The sequence below is a fragment of the Octopus sinensis genome, linkage group LG19 (genome assembly GCF_006345805.1).
Source record: "Octopus sinensis linkage group LG19, ASM634580v1, whole genome shotgun sequence".
In the NCBI taxonomy this organism is placed as follows: Eukaryota; Metazoa; Mollusca; class Cephalopoda; order Octopoda; family Octopodidae; genus Octopus; species Octopus sinensis.
The window spans coordinates 41595007-41610006 of NC_043015.1; the positions used below are offsets into that span (position 1 = coordinate 41595007).

At 37.7% G+C, this 15000-nt stretch overlaps 1 protein-coding gene across 1 annotated transcript in view; it reads right to left on the reverse strand.

The window, feature by feature from the left end:
- Positions 1–2548: 2548 nt before the first annotated feature.
- The window catches only part of LOC115222057 (probable phospholipid-transporting ATPase IF), a 148494-nt gene continuing 136042 nt past the window's right edge, over positions 2549–15000 (reverse strand). The window contains exons 21-29 of the mRNA XM_029792161.2: positions 14083–14228; positions 12750–12809; positions 11404–11531; positions 9088–9146; positions 7916–7995; positions 5256–5321; positions 3683–3786; positions 3037–3205; positions 2549–2614 (exon numbers count right to left, since the gene is read on the reverse strand). Of these exons, the coding sequence (XP_029648021.1) occupies positions 2549–2614; positions 3037–3205; positions 3683–3786; positions 5256–5321; positions 7916–7995; positions 9088–9146; positions 11404–11531; positions 12750–12809; positions 14083–14228 (878 nt within the window). The remainder of the gene's footprint in view (positions 2615–3036; positions 3206–3682; positions 3787–5255; positions 5322–7915; positions 7996–9087; positions 9147–11403; positions 11532–12749; positions 12810–14082; positions 14229–15000) is intronic.

Consider the following 15000-nt stretch of genomic DNA (forward strand, 5'->3'; position numbering starts at 1 on the left):
TTGTGTATACATATTTCATGCACATAATATATATAAAGTATATATACATTTATACATAAGGTATGTATATATATGTGTGTACACACACACACACAGAAATATACATTTATATACACATTTATATAGTAAAGCCTACATAAGTTTGACTACTATAAAAAAGGTAAAACAGAAGCCAAATATATTTCATATCCTGAAGATGTGGCTGGGAAAGTCTGGAAACGTTGATTATGACTCTAGGAGGCTTGTTGTTCCAACAAACTACAAAACTTATACAGGAAAACAACAAAAAATATTTAACAAAAAAACATGAAACTACCACACATTGTTCTTTTTAATTAAACAGAGACAAAAGGAAAGCCATTTCCCTTCTACACACATTTGTGTGTGTGTGTGTGTGTGTTCTTTAATGCTTTTACATGTTTCGGTGTTCTGACTGTGGCCATGTTGGAGCACCAGCTTGGAGGTTTTTAGCCAAAGAAATCAACCCCGAAACTTATTTTTTTAAGCCTAGTACTTATTCTGTTGGTCTGTTTCGCTGAACTGCTAAGTTACAAGGATGTAAGCACACCAACACTGTTTCTCTAGCAGTGACGTGGGGGACAAACAGACATAAAGCCACACAGACACATATATTTATATATATATAATATAGTAATATATATATATCTAATATATATATATATTATATATATATATATATTATATATATATATATATATATTACATACATATATATATATCATATGGTATATGCGACAGGCTTCTTTCAGTTTCCATCTACCAAATCCACTCACAAGGCTTTGGCTTTGATCAGCCCGAGGCTACAGTAGAAGACACTTACCCAAGATGCCAGTAGTGGGACTGAACCCAGAACCATGTGGTTGAAAAGCAACCTTTTTATCACACAGCCATGCCTGTACCTGACTATACACATATACATACATACATACACATACAGTAGAAATTTTGATTTTGAGAATCCAGTAGAACCCAGTAAGCACTCCCACAAGAACGAGGGATGAATTCTGATGCATCTGTTATGTTCAGCAGTGTATGAGCTGATGAGCTAGGTTTCTCTACTATGCATCTTTATGTACTCATTAGGAAGTTAAAATTAATACTATATGAAAGGTTATGAAACAACTGTAGTCATATAGAAATAATAAATCTTATTCACCTCTCACACCTCGTTCGTGTATGACAGATGCACAGGGGCAATAAACACCACAGATGCTCAGAAACAGATTCCATCACACTCCAGGGGCGAAACTGGAAGTAGTTGATAGTTTCTGCTACCTAGGTGACCAAGTTAGTAGTGGGGGTGGATGATCAGAGAGTGTTATTATTAGAATAAGATAGCCTGGGCAAAGTTTAGAAAGCTTCTACCCCTACTGGTGACAAAGGGCTTCTCGCTCAGAGTGAAAGGTAGATTGTATGATGCATGTGTGCGAACTGCCATGCTTCACGCTTCACGGTAGTAAACATGGGCTGTAACTGCGGAGGACACATGTAGGCTCGAAAGAAATGAAGCTAGCGTATGTGTGTAAGACAACAGTTATTCTTAGCTTGACATGTCTTTTCAGAACAGCAAATCACCACATCTTCCAGTCCTTTGTCATTTCACGGTGAGGCCCAGCATCTGAAGATCGTTTCTCACCACTTCATCCCAGATCTTCCTGGGCCTACCCTTTCCACAGGTCCCTCTACAATTAGAGCACGGTATTTCTTTATGCAGCTCTCCTCATCCATACGCATCACATGACCAACCCAGCACCGTCTTCTCTCTTACACACAACATCTGACTTCTCTTATACCCAGTTTTCATCTTAAATCATTTACACTCTGTCATGCATGAACCCATCCAGTGAAGCACACCAGCTTCATTTCTTTCAAGCCTTTGCAAGTTTCCTTTATAATCCACGCTCCACTGCCATGTAACACAGCTGTCCATACACAGGCATCATACAATCTGCCTTTCACTTGGAGGGAGAGGCGCTTCCTTACTAACAATGGTAGAAGCTCTCTGAACTTTTCCCAGCCTGTTCTTATTCTAACGACTACACTCATGTATATCTTTGTATGTGTGTACATATGGAAGTATGGAGATGTACAAGAATGTTGTTTGTTCCTTCTCGAGCCATGCCTGGCTCATAAGGGCCAGTTTCCCGGTTTCCTTGGCGTATAGGTTCCCCACCTGGACGGGACGCTGGTCCATTGCAGGTGAGATGCAAGATGCAGGAGGAAAGAATGAGAGAAAGTTGTGGCGAAAGAGTCAGCAGAAGTTTCGCCATTACCTTCTGCCGGAGCCACGTGGAGCTTAGTTAGGTGTTTCGCTCAAAAACACACACATCGTCCGGTCTGAGATTCGAACCCGCGATCCCTCGACCGCGAGTCCGCTGCTCTAACCACTAGGCCATGTGCCTCCACAAGAATGTACGCATGAATGAATGATAAGTGTAGATATGTATCTATGTTTGGATCTATGTCTATATTTGTATTTTTTGCTTACATCAGTCAAGAAACCATTGTTATTCTTGAGTAGCATCCCTTATGTTGCATCCCCTACATTCTTGTAACCTAGCAGTTCAATAGATGGAGATGAATAAATTAGGCACTAGATATAAATAAGAAAGAGGGCTAAGATTTAGCTACAACCCTTTAAAGCTATGCCCCATGATGGCTGCAGCACAGTGAGTGAATCCAGTAAAAGAATATCAAGAATAAGGGAATGGAAAGCGTAAAAGGATACAAGAATAAGTGAATAAAAAAATAAGAGAATAGAAGAATAAGAGAATAAAAGAATAAGTGAATAAAAAAATAAGAGAATAGAAGAATAAGTGAATATGAAAATAAAAGAATACAAGAATAAAAGACTAGTGGAACAAATATAATAAAGAATAAGAGAAAAAGAGAATGAAAAGAATAAGTGAGTAAAGGAATAAGAGAATGAAAAAATAAGAGAATAAATGACTAAAAGTATAACAGGGTGAAGGAATAAAAGATTAATAAAATGAAAGAATGAGAGAATGATCTTACTCCTGCTCTTTGGAATTTGTTGTGGTATTTGACATCATAAATGAACTTGATGAGGTAATCAGGTAACAAGGCAACACAAGGTAGAATGATGAGGCAGAGCCAGAATGCGCCACTGGTGAGGATGTTTTGGAGAATCATGTACAAGTTATTGCTATCGAAGAACTGACTCCTGGGATAATGGAAGAGAGGGGGAAAAACATCAAAAACAAAACATTATATTTCATTCTATCATATTATATTATATATATGTATATAATATGTGTGATATATAATATATATATATATATATATATATATATAATATATATATATATATAAGGGAAAGTTTAAGAAAATAAACCCAAAAGACGAAGGCAGGTGGAGTACAAACAACATATGTATTAGTATAGCGCTCAGGAATAGAAAAAGTCTTTTACATTTCGAGCCTATGCTCTTCTACAGAAAGGGACACAGAAAAAACAAGGAGAGAAACAAGGAGAGAAAAAAATGCGTGTAGGAGCTAATGATCATCTATATATATATATATATATATATATATATATATATATAGATAGATAGATAGATAGATAGATAGATAGTATATACATATATATAAAAGACAAGAGATAAGATGAGTCTTACTAAATGCGGAAGAAATAGGACTTACCACAGGAAACTGTCGTAAATAAATAAAAGGATAAAAGATCCGACAAATGTAATGATGAAGGACAATGCGAAGAGGTGGTACCAGGAGTAGGTCTCCACTGCCAGCTGGAACACAAGAGAAATAATTATAGAAAACAGGGAGAGAGACAGACAGACAGACAGAGAGAAAGGAAATAACATGTTTAAAACTATTGTGAATGCAATTAGAATACAGTGATGGATATTGTTTTTTCTATATGTTTGTGTGTCTTAGTGTCTTAAGAACAGAGAGGAAAACAAAGAGATGGAAGAGTATTCCAAAGTCAGGCAGTTAATCTCACCCTCCTCCCACTCTCCTTCTCTCAACCCCACACCAATATCATTGTCATCTTCACCACCATCACCACTGACGCTGTCTTTGTTGCCCACAGAAGTAGTAGCTCTCTGAAATTTTTCCTAAGCCGTTTTTTTATGCTGGCAATTTTATTTCTTTATTGCTCACAAGGAGCTAAACAGAGGGGACAAACAAGGACAAAGGTATTAAGTCGATTACGTCGACCCCAGTGTGTAACTGGTACTTAATTTATCAACCCCGAAAGGATGAAAGGCAAAGTCGACCTCAGTGGAATTTGAACTCAGAATGTAACAGCAGACGAAATACCTATTTCTTTATTACCCACAAGGGGCTAAACACAGAGGGGACAAACAAGGACAGACATAGGTATTAAGTCGATTACATCGACCCAGTGCGTAAACTGGTACTTATTTATCGCCCGAAAGGATGAAAGGCAAAGTCGACCTCAGCGGAATTTGAACTCAGAATGTAACAGCAGACAAAATACCTATTTCTTTATTACCCACAAGGGGGCTAAACACAGAGGGGACAACAAGACAGACATAGTATTAAGTCGATTAAGTCGATTACATCGACCCCAGTGCGTAACTGGTACTTAATTTATCGACCCCGAAAGGATTGAAAGGCAAAGTCGACCTCAGCGGAATTTGAACTCAGAATGTAACAGCAGACGAAATACCTATTTCTTTATTACCCACAAGGGGCTAAACACAGAGGGGACAAACAAGGACAGACATAGGTATTAGTCGATTACATCGACCCCAGTGCGTAACTGGTACTTAATTTATCGACCCCGAAAGGATTGGAAGGAAGTCGACCTCGGCGGAATTTGAACTCAGAACGTAACGCAGACGAAATACCGCTAAGCATTTCGCCCGGCGTGCTAACATTTCTGCCAGCTCGCTGCCTTCAATCATTCTTTCAGAGTAAGTACCCCACCGGCTGATTGGGTCATTTAAGTACAAAAACTATTAGCTACTTCAAAGGAGCCTTCTGAGCAGGTGAAAGAACCTGCTTCTAAAGAACATTCCATGCTTCATGCTCTGGTACCTAAGGCATACATGAAAACTGTATTTGTTGTTAACCAGCCTTGTGCATCCATTGTTTACATGGGGCACACTGTATGGAGTTTCTACTGATATATGGATAGACAGATAGACAGATATATAGATAGATAGACTGATATATAGATATATGGATAGACAAATAACTAGGTATTGAATGAAAAAGGAAGACTTACCTTCAAGTTTACAGTGACAGTGCACACAAAGTAAACCATGAACCCAAAGGACCAGTTCCCAATAGACTGATGGTAGCAAAAACAAAAACAAAATGTTATCACATTTATTTAAAAATTAAACAGCAATAGTGTGAATATATATATATACAGGGTGCGGCAGAAATACCTCCCACATTTTAAACTTTCACCTCAGAGTGGCTAATGAACTTATGCAAGTGCCAATGATGTTTTCATTCAGCTAATGAACAAAAACTGTAAACGTTTGTTTAAACAACAGTAAGATTAATTTTTCATAAATGTTGTTTCTTTTCCTCTTGTCACCCTTTCACATGTGGGAGGTATTTCTGCCACACCCTGTATATTATATGTATGTATATATATATATATATATATAATATATATATATATATATATATATATAATATATATATAAAGAACAAAAATGCAATAGAGGACAATAAAACATTTGGACAGATGGACAATACAAAAGAGGACAGGAGAAACAACAATTAGAAGGACAGGCAAAAATGACAGGTCATTCGTGGCCTTCTTTCTTCAGTCAAGTATACCAGAAGTCCTTACTATTTTGGACAGTTACACTTGAGACAGTTCGATCTGGTTGCACCCCTGCCCCAAAGAAAACTAGCGAATGTGTACAGCAACAAAGACAAAAAATGGAGAACATGGTACACAGTTACAGATACAAATAACAAAAATATAACAACAGGTGTCTTTTGACTGAGGACAAGTGAAAGCCTAGAGGCAGGAACATAGGAGATGGGCATAAGAGATGTTGGTGGTCGGCAGTCAGGCCAAGAAAGATAGATCATGGCTGGCCAGACACTGATCACGTGGAAGGAGGAGAGAGGGGTAGGGAGCAGCGGAATTGAAGTTTTACATAAAAAAAAAATCAGAGACATTATAATATGAGGTAATGCTTCAACAAGTAGAATAGCACTCCATCAGCTTAGAGAGTAAAAATAATCTTACAAATAAAAAAGCAACAAATCTTGCAATCACAGCTACCCAGGGTTTTCTGGTCAAAATAATATTCTGTAACTGATCAAGCTGAAAACAAGACTGCTTTTCTGTTGTCTTTTGAGCAAATAACATTTAAAGAAGAGACGCTTGTAAAGTGTGGTTGAATGTCTCTTATCATGGTAGCAAAAATTTGAACAATGACAATGGTCGTATAGATGTTAAATGTTATATTGGAACAATGGAAGGAAAGTTTAAATCTAGATATAACAACCATCTTTCGAATTTTAGGTACCGTGATAAGAAACATTCAACAACTCTTTCAGCTTTAATCTGGAAATTTAAAGACGAAGGGACCAATTTCGACATAAAATGGGAAATCCCCTCTAAAGCCAGACCCTATATTAATGAGCCCCAAAAAATGTTCAATGTGTCTGTTTGAAAAACTGTATCTATTAAAAAACTTGAGAATCTCCAAAAAATATGTAAATTTGAAGAATGGGATTTTTTTTTTTTGTATGTCTGCACTTCAAGAAATACATCTTGTTGGAATTTAAAAGTAAAAACCTCCAGACACAGGAAACCATTAACATCTGGTTTACATCTGCTTGACATCAAATTATAGTAATGTTGGTTATCTCCCTTGTGTTTTTCTTTTTGTCATCTTCTTTATACACTCTCTCTCTCTCTCTCACATACACACACAAACAATGTACCTATGGCCATTTGAATCTGATGAGCTGTCTATACATCTAAGTGCTTTAAAGGCACAAAACCAATGGTCACTCTCTGACCAGCTATAACAAACAACCTTCCAAAGGTATATATATATGATATATTATATATAGATATAGATAAAAAAATATATATATATACATATACATATATTTATCTTCTGTGTGTATTCTACTGATGAGGCAAAGCATTCATAAATACAAAGTCAGAAGTCCGGATCTAGAATTATCCAGTAATTTTTTACTAGTTTCATCTTGTCTTTGTTTTTTCTCCGTGTTGATATATGGACAATTAAGGTGGTTTTAGAGTCATATCATGGCTGCTATTTTCAGCATGGTGGTATCTCATAGATACCCTACTTTATAATTTTAATAATTATTACCTTTGAAGGTTATCTTTTCCATGCTGACCACTTGATAAAATCATTGTTTTTTTTTGAATTAACGATTCTTATACCTATATATATATATATATATATATTAGTATATATATATATATATATATATATATACACATACATATAATATAATATATATATTACACATATATTATATATATATATATATATATATATATATATATACACATATATATACATATATATATACATACATATATATATGTATATATATATATATGTATTATATATGTATGTATATATATATAATATATATATATATATAGTATATATATATGCATGTGTGTGTATATATATATATAAATATATAATATATTATATGTATATATACACGTTATGTAGATTTGTACTGACTTGCATTGCAAAAATATTCAATATCAATTACATTCATTGAGAAATTTAGACAGAAAAAATAAAGATATAAATAAAAAATATATATACAAATAATACACGAGAAACCATAAAAGGTAATTTTTAGATATAAAAAAAAAAGAAAAAGAAAAGACTGTTTGAGATAAAGGTGACTTACTTTGCCATCTTCGAACAATGAAGCAGCATCAGAAATCAGAAATTGGACCCCAAAGTACACAACCAGTGAATGCCAAAGAGCTGGGAAAGAGAAAACCCAAACTTTAAATTAGGACAACAACAACAACAACAACTAGAAGAATAAAATTCACATTGAATTACTTGGGTATTTCCCCGACATGTAGACAATTCTTCAGACAGAAATAATCTTAAACAATAGAGAAATCTATACAATGAGGTAGAGCCTAATAATTTCATTCAAAAGCTGGATATTAAGCAATGAACACACTACAACTAACAGTTTCACCATCTGTCAGCTCATCAGGTAATGATAATGAATCAACAGCTGATCACATTATAAGTTACAGATTCACCACACGTCAGTTTATCAAGTGATGAGAGATGAATTACAGATCATGTCATACCTCTTAGTTTCACCATGTCAGTTCATCAGGCAATGATATTAATCACTGTTGATGCCATTACCTAATATACCAGACAAATTGAGATTAAGAGGGTTGTTTCTCAACCAGATGGTTTTTGAGTTCAGTCCCACCTTGGGCAACTATCTTCTACTTTAGCCTTGGGCTGACCAAGGCCTTGTGAGTGGATTTGATAGAGGGAAACTGAAAGACTACTGTCATTTATACACATATGTGTGTATCCACATTCAAACATGCTTTCTAATCTGTCGCTGGGCTGATAGTGGCAAATTATGTATGTATACTCTTTTACTTGTTTCAGTCATTTGACTGCGGCCATGCTGGAGCACCGCCTTTAATCGAGCGACTCAACCCCGGGACTTATTCTTTTGTAAGCCCAGTACTTATTCTATCGGTCTCTTTTGCCGAACCGCTAAGTAACGGGGACATAAACACACCAGCATCAGTTGTCAAGCAATGCTAGGGGGACAAACACAGACACATAAACATACACACACACATATATATATATATACGACAGGTTTCTTTCAGTTTCCGTCTCACAAGGCTTTGGTCGGCACAAGGCTATAGTAGAAGACACTTGCCCAAGGTGCCACGCAGTGGGATTGAACCCGGAACCATGTGGTTGGTAAACAAGCTACTTACCACACAGCCGCTCCTGATGTATATATATAAATAAATCGAAATCAAAATCAAAGACAAATCAAAGAATATATAGAATGGTATTTACCCAGAAGGTTCCACTTTAAAAACTGTTTCCCAGACAACAATTTGTTTTTGTAGTATCCTCTGTGAAATGAAGGAAAGGTGTTTATGAATATACATAGATAAGTTTGTACATACAGACATACACACATGGCTACAGGTACAGGCATAGCTTATATGTACAACTCTGAAAACGAATAAATAGGGTGAGTGGAAAGCAACTCCCTATTTTAAAATACGGTAGGACCTCGGTTTCCGAACACCTTTGATCACAAATAAATCGTGCTTTACCTCCTGTCCTTCTCATATTCATTTAATACAGTAGTACCTCGGTTTATGAATGCGTCTGATCATGAAGAAATCATGCCTTATATATACTCTTTTACTTGTTTCAGTCATTTGACTGTCGGCCATGCTGGAGCACCGCCTTTAGTCGAGCAAATCAACCCCGGGACTTATTCTTTGTAAGCCCAGTACTTATTCTATCAGTCTCTTTTGCCGAACCTCTAAGTGATGGGGATGTAAACACACCAGCATCGGTTGTCAAGCGATGTTGGGGGACAAACACAGACACACAAACATACACACACACATATATATATATACATATATATACGACGGGCTTCTTTCAGTTTCCGTCTACCAAATCCACTCACAAGGCATTGGTTGGCCCGAGGCTATAGCAGAAGACACTTGCCCAAGATGCCACGCAGTGGGACTGAACCTAGAACCATGTGGTTGGTAAGCAAGCTACTTACCACACAGCCACTCCTGCGCCTATATATACATAAAAAAAACATTTCACAACTTGCAAACTAAACACAGCGATGTCACTCAGCACACTGCCTCATGAAGGCCACTGCTAGCTCTCACTGTGCACACAATCATGTGCTGTCACCTGTTGGTGCACTGCAGAACTAGTCTGGTAACTAGGCTAAGGCGGCAAGCTGGCAGAATCGTTAGCACTCCAGTTGAAATGCTTAGTGGTATTTCGTCTGATGCTACATTCTGAGTTCAAATTCCGCCATGTCAACTTTGCCTTTCATCCCTTCAGGGTCAATAAAATTAAGTACCAGTTATGCACTGGGGTCGATGTAATTGACTTAATCCGTTTGTCTGTCCTTGTTTGTCCTCTCTGTGTTTAGTCCCTTGTGGGTAGTAAAGAAATAGGTATTTCGCCTGTCGCTACGTTCTGAGTTCAAATTCCGCCGAGGTTGACTTTGCCTTTCATCCTTTCGGGGTCAATAAAATTAAGTACCAGTGACACACTGGGGTCGATGTAATTGACTTAATCCCTTTGTCTGTCCTTGTTTGTCCCCTTTATGTTTAGCCCCTGGTGCGCAATAAAGAAATAAGAAACGTTAGCAAGTCGGGCGAAATGCTTAGCCTTTCATCCTTTCGGGGTCGATAAATTAAGTGGGGTCTCGTGCCTAGAGTAGAAATGATTATTATTAGCTTGGTGAGCTGGCACAATCATCAGCACGTCGGGTGAAATCCTGAGCAGGATTTTGTCTGCCGTTACGTTCTGAGTTCAAATTCCGTTGAGGTCAACTTTGCCTTTCATCCTTTCGGGGTAGATAAATTAAGTATTAGTTTATGCACTGGGGTCGATGCAACCAACTTAATCCTTTTGTCTGTTCCCTCTATGTTTAGCCCCCCCCTTTTTTTTACTCTTTTACTTGTTTCAGTCATTTGACTGTGGCCATGCTGGAGTACCACCTTTAGTCGAGCAAATCGACCCCAGGAGTTATTCTTTGTAAGCCTAGTACTTATTCTATCAGTCTCTCATGCTGAACCGCTGAACGTAAACACACCGGCATCGTTTGTCAAGCGATGTTGGGGGTGGGGGACAAACACAGACACACAAACATACACACACACACACACAAACATATATACGATGGGCTTCTTTCAGTTTCCATCTACCAAATCCACTCACAAGGCTTTGGTCGGCCCGAGGCTATAGTAGAAGACATTTGCCCAAGGTGCCATGCAGTGGGACTCAACCCGGAACCCGGAACTACGCCTTTATTGTGGGCAATAAAGAAATAAGAACTAGTCGGGTAACTTTTGGATACCATTTTGTGCAACAGCTGAAACTTATTGAAAGCAACAATCAAGATGAGGACACTAGTTGGACTAATATAAGTAACGTACATGAGTTTGGTGAGCAAATGCCATGTGTGGGTACATGCATGTCTATTTCATTATCAAAGTACATATGAATGTTTTCGTTGGTGACTGAAGTACACCCATGTGTCTATTGCACGTGTGTTTCTCTCCCAGGTAGATTTAATTGATGCTTTTGTAAACGTAATTGACACAACAGGTGAGAACTTACCTGTAAATGGTGGGAATGGTCATCAGTTCTGCACAGTTGATGTCTTGCTCAAAGAGTCCATAGATGAAGATAGGTAATGAAGTGAATGTGATGTTGTAGAACATAAGAAGGAAGCTTTCAAATAATGACTGGCAAAAATAAATAATAGAATAAACAAAAGTTTATATATGCGTATATATATGCGTGTGTGAACTTACCCATAGTGGCAAAAGTATACTTCCAAAATTTCCCATCATATGACGGGTAATATGCTAGTATGTATATTTATAACTAAAAGTGAAAATATTATTATTAGTATTATTACTCTTGAGTGAGAGAGCAGCGCATACCATCAAAGTGACACTGGGGTAAAATATACGAAGCCCAATATGCCCATCATGACTACCCGTCTGATAAGGGTACACCAGGCACATACATCACAACCATATTTGTGCGACATGGTGATCTCATATCAAGATAAACAGCACAGGACCTTGCAGGTGGGGCCCAGTTAGAATTTTTTTCAGGTCAAGCAACCCATCCTGATCTAAAAGTCTCTGAATGAGGGTTGTTTAAGGATGTTGAACGAACCACCCATGTTTCCAAAGGTGAATTATCCAAACCCCAAAGAATCCCTCTCAACACATGGCTATGATGCTCCCCCACTACTTCTGCTCGTGATCAGAGATGCAAATATCGTCAGCCACTAAGGGACATGGTCAACTGGTTAAGGTCAAACAACTGACAAGCAAATCTGTGGTATTGAACAGATTATTTGCTGTAGCCCATCTTTTATACCAATACAAAACAATGTACATGATAACACTTTCAATCAGTTAAGATCTATTATTATTATTATAATTTTATTATTATCATTATTATTATTATTATTATTATTATCATTATTATTATTATTATTATTACCATTATTATTACTAGCACAAAGGACAACTTCCATGTAAGCAAAAATATATTCACATTTAAGTATCCAGTGAGATATATTTTTCTCTCAATGACTTCAATGACTTAACAGCACCAGTGAAGCATGCACAACTGAATCAGGCATTGGTAGCAATAAATGGTAGTTGGTTCCGAGGAGTCTTTGGTCACATTCAACAGGGCATCCATTTTCGATGATTTCTGGGCTTTGATCTCATGATTGAGCTTGTTCCAGAGATTTACAACCAGATGAAACCAGAGAATTGTGCAGGTAATGATGTTAGCTTAAATTATTGTTATTGTTATTATTATTATTATTATTATTGTCGTCGTTATTATTGTTATCAGAAAAAGGAACTGGGGTGATTGAAAGTGTGTCGTGTTTGAGAGAAAATGATTTGAATGAAAATTGTGGAATAATATCTTACCTGCTGAGAGAATGTATTGAAGTAGCCGTAATATATCTGTGTCGTGATGAATGCTATGTTCTGGGAGGATGGAACCAAAACAAAAAAAAACAAAGAAAAAGAAAAAAAGATGTATATACATGCAAACATATCATATCATATATGTGTGTGTGTGTGTATGTACATATATGTGTGTGTGTGTCTATATACATTTACAGGTATATGTAAATACGTCTATGTATATATACATATAAGTGTGTATGTGTCTATATATATATATTGTCTATGTGTGTATATACATATATATATATGTATTATATATATATATATATACTTGATAAGTGTAAGCACCTGTATATAACATGTGTACCACGATATCCTTTGTGTTTTTAATTTATGTTTGATATATATATATATATGTCTATATGAGAGAGATATCTATACATACTTATACAGACAGACACATATTTATGTACATGTGTAAGACTACCACCACCACCACCACCACCACCATCACCACCAGCAACAACAATATTATCACCATTCATACCACTGCCACCATTGACATTTTGTGTTCAGTTTCTATCCTTGCATAGCTTGGTTGGGTCACCCTGATTCCAAACCGGTTATTTCACAGTAACTGTCCTCAAAGGTGAAGTGGAGGATCTTGTCTCACTCATTTTATTTTTTTGCTTAAATTTTTGGATTGGTTTTTAATGGGTGGAATCCCTTTTCCAATGCCAACCATTTCACAGGCAACCCCTGTATTTGGGTTGGGGAAAAACAGATTCTTAAAAACTCCAAATGTTAAAAATCCGTTCATCATGATATTCAGGCTGCGACAGGTAGTCAAAAACATCACCTCGTGGATCAAATGCATGGTAAGCTTCAGCACAGTTTCCACCCACCATTTACAAAGCAATGGTCAAACCAAGGATATGTTAGAAGACATTTTTTCATGGTGCTGTTCAGTGGGAATGAACCTGAAATCACTGTGAAATGAATTTCTTAACCACACTGCTATTCATACCCCCACCCCCATACCATATAAATAAAAATAAATGCACCCTTTTAAAGCCTAGCCAGGCTCATGGGCCCGGTTTCCCGGTTTCAATGGCATATGTGTTCCCCAGCTGGATGGGATGCCAGTCCATCGCAGTGTTACTCATTCTTGCCAGCTGAGTGGACTGGAGCAACGTGAAATGAAGTGTTTTGCTCAAGAACACAACGCGTCGCCCGGTCCAGGAATCGAAACCACAATCTTACGATCATGATGCTGACACCCTAATCACTAAGCCACGTCACGTGCCTCCACTCCCCCATACCATATAGATGAATAGTATTAAATACAAACCTTATAGAAAAAATACTGGACGAGGTTGGCCACCCGGACATAGTAGTAGTGGCCATGTTTAAGTAGGGCTGGAATCAGGAATCGGAACTGTGAAAATGCGTAATCACTGCACCGCACCGCTTGTCTGCCTTCTTTGCCAAACAATCCTGGAAGAGGAACGGTGAGAGGAATGAATTTTATGGTGAAATGATAGAGAGGAAGAGTGGGAGGAAGTTTGTGAGGGATAGTACTGAAAGCGGGTGGGGGTGGGTTAGATGTTTGGGGTTATGGGGTGGGGGTGGACAGCAATGATAGTAACAACAACAGGAACAAAAACAACAACTGATGCAGCAGAATTAGTAACAAGGATGAAAGCAGGGATGGCTACAAGAACAACAACAAAAACAGCAATGACAGTAGAAGCAAGAACAACGACAACAACAAAAGCAACAAAAACTACAGCAACAACATAAACAAAAATGACAGCAGCAACAACAACAACAAAAAAATAACAACTAATAAAGCAGCGACAACAGCAGCAGCAGCAGCCGTCCAAGAATTTGGACCTGGAGATCTCCATTTCCAGCGACTTCTAGGGCCACCTTCCAGTGATGTCGGGCGTCAACGAAGAGCCCTCGACTACAACAAGACGACCAAAGTTTTTTTTCCAAGGTCTGGGGTCTCCCGCCCCTAAGCCCTAGACCATCACCTAATCACCCTTACCCATCTTGTTGCTTAACAACAACAGCAGCAGCAGTGGAGGCGCAATGGCCCAGTGGTTAGGGCAGTGGACTCGCGATCGTAAGAACACAGTTTTGATTCCCAGACTGGGCACTGTGAGTGTTTATTGAGCAAAAACACCTAAGCTCCATGAGGCTCTGGCGGAGGGTGGTGGTGAACCCCGCTGTACTCTTTCACCACAACTTTCTCTCACTCTTT